This window comes from Epinephelus fuscoguttatus, linkage group LG20 (genome assembly GCF_011397635.1).
Source record: "Epinephelus fuscoguttatus linkage group LG20, E.fuscoguttatus.final_Chr_v1".
In the NCBI taxonomy this organism is placed as follows: domain Eukaryota; kingdom Metazoa; phylum Chordata; class Actinopteri; order Perciformes; family Serranidae; genus Epinephelus; species Epinephelus fuscoguttatus.
The window spans coordinates 5,234,492-5,249,903 of NC_064771.1; the positions used below are offsets into that span (position 1 = coordinate 5,234,492).

The 15,412-nt window shown below is 40.6% G+C and overlaps 1 protein-coding gene across 1 annotated transcript in view; it reads left to right on the forward strand.

The window, feature by feature from the left end:
- Window positions 1–15,412, forward strand: part of ryr2a (ryanodine receptor 2a (cardiac)) — a 254,922-nt gene that overhangs the window by 142,811 nt on the left and 96,699 nt on the right. The window contains exons 39-49 of the mRNA XM_049562736.1: window positions 2,207–2,859; window positions 5,375–5,575; window positions 5,991–6,096; window positions 6,792–6,935; window positions 7,643–7,770; window positions 8,244–8,389; window positions 10,604–10,718; window positions 11,076–11,208; window positions 12,638–12,741; window positions 13,145–13,280; window positions 14,561–14,747. Of these exons, the coding sequence (XP_049418693.1) occupies window positions 2,207–2,859; window positions 5,375–5,575; window positions 5,991–6,096; window positions 6,792–6,935; window positions 7,643–7,770; window positions 8,244–8,389; window positions 10,604–10,718; window positions 11,076–11,208; window positions 12,638–12,741; window positions 13,145–13,280; window positions 14,561–14,747 (2,053 nt within the window). The remainder of the gene's footprint in view (window positions 1–2,206; window positions 2,860–5,374; window positions 5,576–5,990; window positions 6,097–6,791; window positions 6,936–7,642; window positions 7,771–8,243; window positions 8,390–10,603; window positions 10,719–11,075; window positions 11,209–12,637; window positions 12,742–13,144; window positions 13,281–14,560; window positions 14,748–15,412) is intronic.

Sequence of the window (15,412 nt, forward strand, 5' to 3'; positions counted from 1 at the left end):
GTTTACTCTATAGTAAACTGAGATTTCAGTCACTTATGGATCATTATTGCATGGTGTAGTGTAGAGATGTAACAATACATCTGTCTGGATCAATATATCGATTCACTAATCAATGGTCCAATATTATAGATGCAAAGTGGACCAATTTTATCCAAGCACACCTCTCTCCTAAACATTCAATCAGTGCTAACAGCCTAGCGCCAGGCCGATGATTGCAAGCAGCTGTGAAGAAGACAATTAAGATATTTACTGATATCGTCTCATATTGATCACAGGCCCCTGAACTGAACTGAAATGAAATTGTATGATGGTAGACTTTTTGATATCAACAAATATGTCTAAAGTATCAATATATGATCTCATTTTGTGATGAAACTTGTGATTTACACCTCAAATGTAGTGTGGCACAGTTGAAGGAAGAGCTGAAAGAAGTATTAGGATCCTTTTGGTAATTCTACAATGTAAAGACACAACACTAGAAAGTCTCTTTAAATGAGAGGAAAACATACTTAAAGGATAAAGTTCACATTATTCTGTACTTTATATTGTAAACAAATCCCACATGACTCAAGCCGAAATGTGTTCAACTGTTCTCAAAACTTACCAACTTCCCTATTCAGTCTGTGGCTCTCAGCACCGTGCCCATTGGTTCTTACTGAAGACATGAATCTTTAAAAATGGCTTATGAATATATGATTTAAGGATAGACCGATACATCGGCCGGCCGATATATCGGGCCAATATTTGAGTTTTTTACTTGTATCGGCATCGGCCGATACGCGCGTGGGTTCGCAGATTTATTTTTCCCTGGCACTTTTTTTCATTTGAAAGTATGTGGTTAAGTTGAACAAAGCTGTTGAATCCTACTGTGTACAGTAGTTGTTGTTTTATTTATGCTTCAGCTTAAATATTTGTTTATTTTATAAAGACATTACTGGAAGATTTAAGAGCACTGAACTCTTTTTTATTTGAATGTATAATAATAATAATAATGATAATAATGATAATAATAATAATAATAATAATATTCTACCTGTTCTACCTCAACTTTCCATCTTGTTTTAGTATTTTTTACTGTTCAATAAATGTTTCTTATTTTAAACTTGAGACCTGTAATATTTGTTATCATTGTGTCATTTTTTTTTATGTAAATTGAGGGAGCAAAGCAGTATCGGCCCCAAATATCGGCTCAAGAAAATCGGCAGTCCATAATCGCTCATCGGCTAAGGGTGATGGAAAAAAATCGGTATCGGTATCGGCCCTAAAAAAATCCACATCGGTCTATCCCTAATATGATTCCATTTAAAGGCTCAATAATTTCCTTAAACATCTAAACACGGTAATTTTAACAATTGTTACTCAAACAGGAGGAACTATATTGTGTGTTCAGGACTATTTTCAATCACAGATTCATCAGCATTTGGTGCTGTAGTGAGTACTTGTATGTAATAAAATATGTGTGTTCATGCCAATGAACTAGTGCAACATTGTGGCTCAGTGATGTGTTTTTAATAGTTTTTGGAGGAAAGTCCAACTCTATGGCAAAGAGGAGAAAGATATATCAGGCTTTGACAGACACACGTAGACCACTGGCCATCGTGAAGTCACCCACTGGTTTGTGGACTCTGTGGACTGGTTTGTGTTTAGCATTTTTAGACTTTTTTGGGTGACCAAAATATTACAATAACTTAAAACTTAAAACCTTGAGTTAGTTCATGGTCACATTACATAACCAGTATTGTTGCCATGGTAGACACTTGTTAACAGACCTGTAACTCAAAGTGGCCACGCCCTTGTGCGTAACTTTAAGCCTTAATAAGATTTAAGCAAGTGAATTAAATAAAAATTCACCTGTGAACAGTTGACATGAATGGGAAAATTAGCTGTAGGGAGTAATACTGTTTTGGTTTTTTTTGTTTGTTTTTTTTGCAACAGGCTGTAAACATGTTTAATTCTGCTGTAAGGTTGGGCATTTTAACATGGGGGTTTGTGGAGATTAACTGACTTTTGGAAATGGCGGTAAGTGGCCATTTTTTGGGACCTCCGCATTGACTTCACTTTACAGCCCTGGAGGTTGCTGTACACGCACAATACTTGGTAGTAGATAAAGATATATTTCCATATAGATAGATAGATAATAGAATGTTTTAAGGTAAATGTTTTTGTTGAATGTTGATATTTAATTATGTTTCTGCCTCATCCACAGGTTTGCTGCGTGCAGGCTACTATGACCTCCTTATTGACATCCACCTGAGCAGCTACACCACGGCTCGTCTCATGATGAACAATGAGTACATTGTACCCATGACAGAAGAAACCAAGAGCATCACCCTGTTTCCAGATGAGAAGAAGAAACATGGCCTGCCAGGCATTGGCCTCAGCACCTCCCTAAGACCCAGAATGCACTTCTCATCCCCAAGTTTTGTGTGTGGGACCGGACCATCATATCGCAATAACGGCAACAACGGATCAGGAGACTGTTTCCAGTACAGCCCTGAATTCCCCTTAGATATACTGAAAATGAAAACCATTGAGATGCTAACAGAGGCAGTGCGGGAGGGAAGCATGCACGTACGGGATCCAATAGGAGGCAGCACTGAGTTTCTCTTTGTCCCCCTCATCAAGCTGTTCTACACTCTGCTTATCATGGGAGTTTTCCAAAGTGGAGATCTAAAGAACATCCTAAGACTGATTGAACCATCTGTGTTCTCTGAAAGACGGGAAGGGCAGGAGGACACGTACATGGAGCTGGAGGTGGTGAAGGAGGGGGAGACTGAGGGACGAGGAGAGGATGGAGGGAGGAATATGCCTAAAGAAGGATTGTTACAGATGAAGCTACCAGAGCCTGTAAAACTCCAGGTGACGCTCATTAAACCTTGTGTTTGTTGATGCTGCTACATTTGTTTATTATATCAGATCACTGGTTTATTTACTGACACAGTGCTTTTTTAAAATCATTTTCAATGTCAAAGCAAGCCACAAGTTTGATGATAGAAATTATTTGTAGAATTCACTGTAGTCTAATGTGTCTCACTAGTCCTCCGTGCCAGTGATAGCTGTGGCTGGAGGCATTATGTTTTCAGCTTATAAATCCGTCCTATTCTTGAATGGACTCAGGGATGAACTGGTCATAGGTAAAAGGTTTCTGTGACCTTGTCTGTTGTACTATTGGGAACACAATATCTCAAGTATGCCTTGAAAGGATTTCTTAAAATTTGGCACAAAATCCACTTTGAGTCAAGGATGAATTGATAAGAATTTGTTGGTCAAAGGTCAAGCATACTGTGACCTCATCTGCTGTAATCTCATGAAAGCAATATGTCAAGAACACCCTAAGATAATTTCTTCAAATATGGCACAAATATCTACTTGGACTCAACAATCAACTGATTAGAATTTGTTGGTCAAAGATCAGGCTTACTGTGACCTTACCCCTGTCTCATTTGGTGAAGTCGATGTCACAAGAAGGCCTTGAGGGAATTTTTCCAAATTTGGCACAAACGTTTAATTAGACTCAACGATAAACTGAATCAAATTTGGAGGTCTCAGGTTGAGGTCACTGTGACCTCACAAAACATGTTTTTTTTTTTGCCATAACTCAAGAATTCATATGCTAATTATGACAAATTTCCACACAAATGTCTAATAGGATAACATGAAGTGATGACATTTTATATCCAAAAGGTCAAAGGTCAACTTCTCCAACATCATAATGTTCATAAAACATTTGGTCAGATACCGAATTGGTGGCACTAATCGTGGGTGTCCACCTTGAAACTGTGCTGATTGTATAGATCTTCTGTGCTGATGTGTGTGAAGCATCCATGTTTTCACAAATATGAATACAAAGTAGGGTAGAGTACGCACATCCAAAGTATCACAGGTGCGGGACCAACAAGCAAGCAGACTTTTAAAAAAGGTGGAGTCCGCACACTGTTATAGCTCCTCAAATGTTTATTGTAAGGATCAACGTTTCGATCAACATAGACAAAGATCTATGTTGATCGAAACGTTGATCCTTACAATAAACATTTGAGGAGCTACAAGAGTGTGCAGACTTCTCCTTTTTTAAAAGTTCACAAATATGAATGCCCTAGCTTCTGATGCCCAAACAACACACAAATATAGCAAAACAACATAGGACACATGCTGCGTTAAGTGACAAAAATACTCCATTGTCTTCTGCCCTGTATGCCCTGCTGGTCTTAGTTGTCTTTTGCAGTTTTTAATTGGGATCCTGAAGATGGTTTCCAACACCTCTGTTCAAGGGAGGAACAAATTTTTTATGCATAAAAATGCACACACAGGCTCTCTTGGGGCTCTCCTGGCGTCGGCAACAAGCTTTCAATAAAAATGTGCCCACGCTGAAATTCAATACAGCAGAATGATGATTCAGTTTCTGTTGGCATCTGAGGGCAATTTGAACAAAGGCCCAACCAGTTGTTTTTTTCTCTTGGCAGCTTAGGTTCTGGAGAGTCCCCACTGGCCATAACATCTTCTGCATATACATTTTGGGATCCCATTGTTGCTGTTGGTAACAAAGGTAGTTTGTGAAGAGAACAAGCATCATCTAGAGAGCACAGCCCCTGGCTGCCCAGAGGTGAAATCCAGTCTGTAGTTCTTCCTGCTTCCAACTATGTCACTGCTGTAACTAATGGCGGCGCAGGATGTTAACTTGGCTTTCACAGTCAATTAAGCACACACTGAGGAATTTATTGCTTCAATTAAATACATTTACCATCAAAACTGATTGGACATCCACATCAAAGTTGACAAATCTTCCCTTTAAGTCATACATGTGATGAACTATGCAAAGCATTTAAAGTTACAGAAAACAACAAATAACTCAAAAATCACAGTACATCTTGGGATGTATTCACAAACATTCAGAGAACTTCAAGAGCTCCTAACTTGTCTTAAAAATTTCAAGTAAGGAGTCCAAGTTTAGGAGTGATGTAGGAAAGCTCTGAGAGGAACTCTGAGGGAGGAAGGGTCAGAAACTTTGACCTTAGTGAAGAGGTGTGGTTGACCCCTTTGCTAGATATAATGCATTCTTTTGATAGATGCAATTGGTTGTCCTTTTGTGAGCCTGCAAAGTGTGGACACCCAGTGAAATGAACTGTGTCGTGTGTGTATGTTGAAATATCAGCTAGATGCACAATTGTCCTGCAGTAGTCCTTGCTTTGAAGCCAAGTAGCATGTCAACATTTTCTCTTTAGGGTGAGCAATTACAAATAATTTTAAATCTGTAAGGAAATGCAATGACAGTGACACCAAAGCTTGATGACATAGGGATGCAATGTATCTTAAAGAGTTGTTGCCATCGTTAATATGTAGTTGACCGAACATATGTTTGTGATCTGTGTGTGTGCAGATGTGCCATGTGCTGCAGTACCTGTGTGACTGCCAAGTGCGTCATCGTATCGAGGCGGTAGTGGCCTTCTCTGATGACTTTGTGGCCTGTCTCCAAGACAACCAGCGCTTCCGCTACAATGAGGTGATGCTGGCACTGAATATGTCTGCAGCCCTCACTGCCAAGAAGACCAAAGAGTTTAGATCTCCTCCACAGGAACAGGTAGGAACAACACTGAAGGAGAGAGGGTCTGGGTTGAGGACAGAACCATGCAGAGAAACTGGTTGTACAAGAGACTGGGGCTGATTGGAGAATAACAATGTGTATTCAAGAACAGCGGACAATCAAGCGAAATGAAAGCTGAGACTTTAAAGACATTTTACATGGAACAGACTCAACAACTTTCCACTCTGTGTTGCTTTGGCTCCTAGTGTTGGTGGAGACATGAATACTGAAACACAATGTAGACCCCAAGTCAAATAGCATCTTTCCTACACACTTGCTGGAACATGCTCCCAACATCCAAATCTATGAAGAGATGTATGTTGGATTTCTGTGATGTAATTGTAGCGTTTGTTGTTCAAGAATTTAATGAGCAAGAATTGTATCACAATCACACCCGCATGTGTTTCTGCAGATCAACATGCTGCTGAACTTTAAGGATGAGAAGCAGGATTGTCCCTGTCCCGAATACATCCGGGAACAGCTCCTCGACTTTCATGAGGATCTAATGAGACACTGTGGTAAACTACCATTCAGCTTCACCTACACAGCTAACCAAACATTAACTAAAATAATTCAGATTTTTTAAAAGTCTGACCTGCCAAATCCAATTTGGGCCCATTCTGATTTTCTTCATTGGAAAATTCAATTGTTAGTTTAATAAGTAGCTTAATGGGGCACCCACTAGCTCACCTGGTAGAGCAGGTATCCCGTGTACCAAAGCTGTGTCCCTACTGCAGCGGCCTGGGATTGATTCCAACCTGTAGCTCTTTGCTGCATGTCATTCCCCTCTCTCCCCCTTTCCTGTCAGTCGTAAGCTGTTCTATCAAATAAATGCAAAAAGCCAATAAAAAAAAAAATCTAAAAGAAACAAAAAAGTCACTTGAGTGCATTAGTTGCTTTAAAAAATTAAGTCACTAATGAGGGGCCTGACAAAGCATAGGTATTTGATGGGAATGAGAATGGGTTGTGACAACAGTCAGTTACTGTCTGTGCTGCTATGCCCACAATGAAAGCTGTCGTGCGGGGCATGCATTTAAGTTTGTTGTGCACAGGATCAGCTATATCTTACAGTGACTGGTCAGCGGTCATGTCTGATGAAGCTGAAAATCTGCCTGTTCAGGTCACCAGCCAAGTGATGGGTGCATCTCTACTGTATATTCATTAACTGCAAAAATACAGTATGCGCTGTGGACTGATTTTTCCATTTGGCCAGGTATAGAGTTGGATGAGGAGAGAGGGATAGATGGTGACAGTGACTTCACCATCCGAGGTCGACTCATTTCATTGGTGGAGAAAGTGGCTTACCTGAAGAAGAAGATGGCTAACCTGCCAAAGGAGAAAAAAGACAGGAAACCCAGTAAGTCTTCTGCACCACCTGATACACAGACAGACAGAGGTGGTGTACATGTGAACATCTGACAATTTAGGTTCAGGGAAAAAAAACTGGCATCACACAGATGATGTCTCATAAATTGTCATGGAAATCATCAGATGTCCATGAAATGTGGTGAGTACATTCAGATGACTGATGGAAGAATCCTTTTAAATTGAATGACCCCATGACCTTTCTTCTAGCATTACCTACAGCTGGACAACTTTTACATCTTAAATCAGACACTCCCTGATTGTGGAAGGTTACAAATATAACTGACTCCACCAGCACTTAAAGGGTTTTCTTATATGGATGAACAGGATTCCCATTGGTAACATTAAGTCAAAGAATTTGGAAAAATTTGTTGGAGGAGTCTTCTTTTGTCTTCAAAAAATTGTCTTCCAAGAGTACTTACTGACCTGGTATGTTTGCTCATTATCTATCTTCCCATCTCTCTCTCTCTCTCTCTCTCTCTCTCTCTCTCTCTCTCTCTCTCTCTCTCCCTCTCTCAAAGAAAAAAAAAACATCATTTGTGTCTATATGTTCTTCATGCACCTGCAGCCTTATAAATATATAATTTCTTCTAGTTAGTCCGTTATTTCCAACTTGTGTTGTGTATGAGCTGTTCATAAGTCCCAGTGAAGTGAAAAATATGCAAAAAAAAAAAAAAAGATGTGTTTCTGTTTCTGCAGGTACGTTACAGCAGTTGATTTCAGATACGATGGTCCGCTGGGCTCAGGAGTCAGTTATTGAGGATCCAGAGCTTGTCAGAGCCATGTTTGTCCTGCTGCACCGCCAGTATGATGGCATTGGGGGACAGGTAGGTTTGTATCTGTGTGTATTCCTTTTAGTAGAAACACCATAGCACTGAATACCCTGTTTACACTGTTACATTAGAAAATTACATACATTGGATGTCCCAGGGCCTGATGGTCAAGGCACATACAGTACCACATAACAGCAACATCCAAGAAGGAAGGAAAGGAAAATGTTATATCTTTTAGACAGATGTGAGACAATTATTAAAGAAATGTTCTCAACAAGTATGTGTAACACTAACATATGACTTTAAAGGAACAGTGTAACTGGTTACAGTAAATCATAGTAACTGTAAGAAGAATTCACTCTGTTGCATGGTCTCTCTTTAAGTATGATCACTGTGAATAGAATAGTCCTACTCACTCTGCAGTCTCTACAGCTTCTCACATTAATATAAAGTCTCTGACAGTAAAGGAAATGTGTCGACCTTAGCAATAAGTTTTAAAAGATATGAATCTGTCTCTATTTGTCCAGGTGCGGGCCCTTCCGAAGACCTACACTATAAATTCAGTATCGATTGAGGACACCATCAACTTGTTGGCTGCTCTGGGTCAGATTAGATCTCTGCTGAGTGTGCGTATGGGAAGAGAGGAGGAGAAACTGATGATCAGAGGGCTAGGGTGAGAACACACTCATCTGCCAAGCTCCTGAACACTGATTGATATTCTTTGGTCCACTCTTCTGTCTTGTTGAAAGTATATTTCAAGTGATTTTCTATTGGTTAGAACACCCAGACAGATGTCTATACTGACCTATCATAAAACCAATAAGTAATTGAAATATGTTCATGTTATGTTAAGAAATGTTTCATGTATGTGTCAGCACAGCGTGTAGTAAAATGCAGTTTAGTCTAATAACACATAAGTGATCAGCACAATTGCGAAACACAGTCTCCTCCCTCTGGCTGCACCTTGAGATCTTCTCCATGAATATCAAAAACAGAATCATGACAAGGGACAACCCTGGCAGAGGCCAACACCCACTGACAGTGTGTTTGACACTGTGCCAAGAATATGGACACAGCTCTTGCTTTGGTTATATAAGAACCACATGGCTCATACAAGAGCAACCCCCTAACCCTCACAGGACTCCATGAAAGACTTGGTCTTAAGCCTTCTCCAAGTTCACAAAAACACATATAGACCGGATGGGCAATCTCCCATAGCTCCCTTGAATCTGGGGTTTCAACATTTGGCTAGAGCCTCCTTTAAGTGCCTCAAAATAAACTTTTCCAGGGAGAATAAGCAATGTGATTGATAATTGGAGCACACCCTCTGCCCAATAATCCAACTTACTACCAGGAGGCAATTAATCAAGATCTCTGCTCCTCTCTTCACCTGAATTTCCAAGACATACGACTGCAGATCTGATGATACGACCACAATGTCAATCGTCGATCTTTGGCCTAGGGTGGTCAAAGTGCCTAGTACACTTATGAATCACCCTATGCTCGAATATGGTGTTCGTTAGGGCCAATCCATGACTAGAAAAGAGGCCCAATACCAAAACACCACTCAGTTTTAGTCCCTTCCTCCCAATCACTCCCTACAGGTTTCTTCATCGTTACCCATGCAAGCGTTGAAGTCCCTTAGTAGAACTATACTTGAGTATACTAGACTAGAGTACACTAGACTACTTGAGTTCCCAGAGGTTTGCCTTTCCAAGATGCCACCTGGAGACTCAAAAAAGTCTGGGTACCCTGAGCTGATTTTTAGTGCATAAGCACAAACAACAGTCACAGACTTCCTCTCAGTGACTTGCAATGGCATAGGGGCGACCCTATAATTCCCCATGGAAAACTCTAACACAGCAGTGCTCAGCCGGGGGTTTATGAGTATCCCCACAGTTGCCCAGCGCCTCTCACTTTGGGCACTCCGGAAAAGGTGAGAATCCAGCACCATTCCAGGAGTTTAGTGCCAGACCCAGTGCCATGGGTAGAAGTGAGCCCAACTACTGTATATCTCATTGGTACTGCTCCACCTCCCGAATCAATTCCAGTTCTTGCTCTACCAGAGAGGTGAGCCAGTCTGTGATTGCCTGCTGCCTACCATGCACCCAATCCCAAAACCTATCCCTGCGAGTGGTCGGCCCACAGGACAGCAGCTCCATGTAGTTATTTTGGGCTGTGCCTAGTCAAGCCACAGGGGTCATGGCCTAGCCACCAGACACTCACCAGCGAGCTCCCCTCCCAGGTCTGGCTCCAGGAGGGGTCCCCGGTTTCCCTTTTCTAGAGAAGGTGCTGCAGTTCCTTTTTGCCAATACATACAGGGTGCTAGGCAACTATGGATTTTTTCCCTAAGTCTGTACCAAACTGACTGAATTACAAGTGTGAAAGATAATGAAAAACAATGAAGAGGATATGGTTTATATTTTGAACCAGTTGTCTGGCATCTTTAAAAAAATGAAACAATTAGATCTGAAATACCCCAAAAAAACATTGACAGATACTCCACTGTTAGGAATCAATGAATGTGAGGAATTCTGTGATCAATGTTTTTTGTTGTAAATTGTCATTAAGGAGAAATCCCTGTGATCCATACATGCAAAACATGAGAGATACAAAATACCAACCAGTTTTGTAACACTGGAATTAATTTAAATACTTAGCATTGCAAAAATACAAAGACAAAAGCAAAAATTGTTGGATTAAGATGTAGCACAACCCTAATATGCTATGTTAAGTCACTCTGTTCTACTTTAAGTGTAATGTACTATGTATAACATGCTCAGTCAGTGTTTGTACTGTAAACCTTGTTAGAGTCTTGATTTAAAAAAAAAAAAAAAAACTAAGCTGACCTTTCACTTCTCTCTGACATCCCCCTCTTCCTCCACAGTGATATCATGAACAACAAGGTGTTCTACCAACATCCTAACCTGATGAGAGCTCTGGGGATGCATGAGACTGTCATGGAGGTCATGGTCAATGTACTCAGTGGAGGAGACTCCAAGGTATGAAGTATGTATAAGCTGAAGGGACAGAAAATATACTGAAGTACTGAAGCTGGATCAGGATGTCGAAAGAAACCAGGACCAGAAACAGCTTAACTGAATCACAAATGTGGCTCTCATACATTTTGTGTACATGTGGTTTATCTCTTGTTTTTAGCATTAAGTATCAGCGTTGTCTAAAAATAGATGTCTGGATGTCTCAAAACTGGATTGTTTAGAACTTGTAAAATTTTACTGAGAGTGCAAAGATATTTAAATGAATACATAAAGTGATAGAACTTTATGGACAATATACCATTTATGATGAAAATATGATATTGCTGCCCAAATTTGTCTGACATTAAGTCTCTTTTGCAGGAAATCACCTTTCCTAAAATGGTGGCCAACTGCTGTCGTTTTCTTTGTTACTTCTGTCGAATCAGCCGTCAGAACCAGAAAGCTATGTTTGACCACCTCAGCTACCTGCTGGAGAACAGCAGTGTTGGCCTTGGTGAGTATGTGTGATTTATAGTGCACCTTCTGCTTCTGTCATTTTTACTTCTCCCTTGAGCTCTCTGTGGCTGGTGTAGAAGTCATACTGCATTGGATTTCCCCTGTCTCATGTACGCACAGTAAAGCCTTGACATCACTGTCATTCCGTTTGTCCGTGTTTTCTTACATTTTTGTTGTTATGAGCTGTTGTTTGTGTTTGGTCTTGTCTGTTATTTACACAGCTAAAAGGTTTTTAAATATGGCATTTGCTGGTCCTGCATTGGCTCATGTGTTCAACCAATTACTGAACACTTGTGCTGGGAGAGTACCTTATCTCAAATTGCGCCCTGTTGTTTTGCACTCACTGGAAGTAATTATGTCTTTTTATTATTTAACTGCCTCTTCTTCTTTGTCTTCTTGGTAAACAGCAAATTGCAAAGAGACAGCGGAGCATTATTACCAACATTTGACTGCTATCTCTGCCCACACATAAACAAAACTCACACCACAATATCAGTGCTGCTTAAAATGTGTCACCGTAGCTAGGAGGGGAGCGTATCTATGTTTCCCGGGTTCTATGTTCCCCACTTAACTCTGCAAAAAAGGTTCTATATTCCCCACTTACACAAAAATGGTTCTATGTTACCCGGGTTCTATGTTCCCTGCTCAACCAAGCGGGAAACATAGAACCCTTTTTGGTTGAACGGGGAACATAGAACCCGGGAAACACAGAACCTTTTTGGGTGGTAAGCAGGGAACATAGAACCCAGGAAACATAGGGATGACCCCGCTAGGAGCAAGTTAGATAGCTAGTGAATGCTAACATTAGCTAACAATCTAACGATAGCACCCACATTGTTGTTCATGGTGCCAAATCATTACAGATCCAACAAACATTACTGATGGCTTCTATTCGACAACACTATTGGTACTTAGTGCAAAAAAACATGTAACTTAAATCTGTATAATGTGGTGGTGTTCACTGTAGGCAGCTCAGGCTCCTTGTTGTCTCCAGCCACTATGTCAAAAGTTGAAAAGAGGCTTTCACTACATCTCAAAGATGGCGACTGTTGAGGTTTAGAAGCCGAAGCCTCCATCATTCCACACTCAACTTTTGGGCCGTTTTGAGTGCACCAGAAGTACTCTGCATATGCAGTGTCACTTTTGCACTCAAAATATTAAGTGTTTAGGACAGAAGCATGAGATTTGAGACACACAGACAGACCACAACACTTTGTCAGTCGCTCAGTGAGGCTGGTAGGAAAAACAACACTTTCACCAAGCAAATGTGTATCAAGTTAATGGCTGAGGTAACGGCAGCATCCATGAAGCAACTACAGATACACCTCTGTTGTTTTATTGGTAATAGACTCCTTTCCTCTTAGGTGTACTTGTATTAATTATGTTTTCCTCCCCTTTCCTCTCCTTCTCTTTCCTCCTCTCCTCAGCATCTCCTTCCATGCGAGGATCTACTCCTCTGGATGTGGCTGCAGCATCAGTCATGGATAATAATGAACTGGCCCTGGCTTTAAGAGAGCCTGACCTGGAGAAGGTGACAAACCTTAACCCAGCTTTTGCTGAAGCTTTGTTAGAGAGTTGTTGATTAAATGTTGTTATTTTTTCGGCAACAGTTTGTGCTGATGCTGACTTGTATTGTTTCTTACAGTAAGTGTACACCAGCTATATACAGTAAATGGAAGTGGACTTCATATTAGAATCTATGTATGGTATATACCAGTCATGTCTATCAGACCCCCCCCACCCCACCCCACCCCACCCCACACACACACACACAACGAAAAAATAAATTCACTTGTATGGCTTTTTTTGGTCTTTTTTTCCCCAATAATAAACCTGTTACTCATTCATATGTGGTTAGAGTTTTTATATTATTTGATGAGATGATGTAGTGAATCATGCAGTGTAAAAATGTGTCACTTTGTCTGCCTGTGCAGGTGGTCCAGTACCTGGCTGGCTGTGGGCTGCAGAGCTGTGTGATGCTGGTGCGTAAAGGATACCCTGACATTGGTTGGAACCCTGTGGAGGGTGAACGCTACCTCGACTTCCTGCGCTTTGCTGTCTTCTGTAACGGTAAAAAATTGAAACTGTCTCAGTTCAAAAGTCCCTTTTCCTCAGAGTCAAAGCTGTTCTTTTCAAAAAGAAACTGTTGTCTCTTTTCCTCACTAGTCACTCGGTATATTTCGGACTCTAACTCGATCACACATTAGTCAAAACACACGGCGTTAATCTCAAATGAAAGCTGAGACTCCGCTGTTTCCACACATATGTGCCAAAGAACTCTACACCAAAGCTTCAGAGAGATAGAGGCCAAAGAACAACAACAACAGAAATCTTTTTGCCAAAATATATTTGTAATATTTCTCTTACCTTGTTTTTGCCGTGAAAAGCTCATTCTGCCTTTAAATCACGCTTCATTCCCATTGACTGACATGTTGTCCGTCATTCAAATGAATCTGAGCGGAAAACTTGTTGGCCAGAGGTTCCGGGGATAAGCAACAGTGACCACTCACAGCAGCCGACATCTCCCCACAATGCGTTGTGCTGACTCTGATTGGGTTACAGTGCTGTCAATCTCGTTTTGGTGGGTATAGCGTCATTCTATTGGCTGTAAGGAATCAAACGAGGTGTCAATCATTCAAATCGACCAAGCCGTCACAGAGATACGGGCCTCCAAAGCTCAGAATAGAAACTCAGTTTCAAATGTAGTAGGTGTGTATTGGTCAGTTTGAAGTGGGAAATAGATGAACAAAAAACAAAAAATGAAACGGACAGTTGTATGTGTATATCCTATACATGATTAGGGATTTACAGAAACAAAAAAATGAAAGATATAGGATTGTACATGACAAAAATCACATGCAAACATGGTGCAATTTTGGAGAGCTTGTCTGGATTTTCTGTCTGTCCTAAGTCTAATATTGTTCTGCTTCACTTTATCAGAATGAACCTTTGCAGAGTTAATGTTCACATATTGTACTATGATGTGATAGAGGTTTAGAGCTGCAACTGCATCATTCCAAAGGGATACTCATCCTGAAAATGCTTTTTTTTTTTTTTAGGCGAACCTCAAAATGTCTCATTTGTGCTGTGTGCCATTTTTATCTACTCTTCACATATAACACATGTAATGATATTTACTCATCTTAACAAATCTCACAAGTGTTTCCTTTACTATGACACCACCACACAAGTATTCAAATTGACCTTGTGGTTGCAAAGATATTTCATTTCATTATGGGTATGCAATTTTCAAGCAGATACCTATAAAATAGGCTTAGGGTTTAAAATTAAATGCATGTACATATTTGGCACCCAGCATGTTGTCATGAACACTTCCATTCTGTGGCCAGGTGAAAGTGTGGAGGAGAATGCCAATGTTGTGGTGAGGCTGCTGATTCGCCGACCAGAATGTTTTGGCCCGGCCCTCCGGGGTGAAGGTGGTGATGGGTTGTTGGCAGCGATGGAGGAGGCCATCAAGATCTCTCAGGATCTCTCCAGAGATGGTCCCTCTCCTACATCTGAGAGCAGCAAGACACTGTAAGACAACATCCTTACCACTCATTCATCTGCTCTTACAATATTAGATAATGAGATTTTAGGAAAAAAAGTCTCATTTACAGTTAAATTGTGCCTTGTTTTTTACAGTGTCATTTACAGTTTAGTAGATCAGTGCTGTTGTAACCCTAACCACAATACACACTATCTATTCCAAACAAAACACATGTTATATCCCAGGCAACAACCTCTTGGGCTGAAAAAATGAAGCCACTGTGGGAAGTGCCAAAAATTGCAGTTCCTCTAATGGCCACTTGGGGTTTGCTCCAAGAGTGAGTCAGTCCCCATAGACCCCCATGTTAAAAGGTCTAACTTTACAGCAGAAATAAACATGTTGACAGTTGACTGTTTAAATGTTATGTGTAATACAGTACATTTTGTTTTAATGGTTGTAAGCTTGTTTTTTGCTAGCAGAAATTAGCAAAGGCAATACTACAGGTAATCATAGCTGTAAAAGCCACAAACTAACCAAGCTAGCAGCTAGCGTTTGGGATATCTCTACCCTCTGGCTCCAAAAATCCACAATGGCGAGTAGTATCCATCCCAGATCTGTGTATCTACATTCACTGAATGGAGAGAAATCAGTTGTTCATCCACACTGTAGGTCTTTTGTTGCTTCAGTGAGGAATTATAGAACCTGCCCTGTT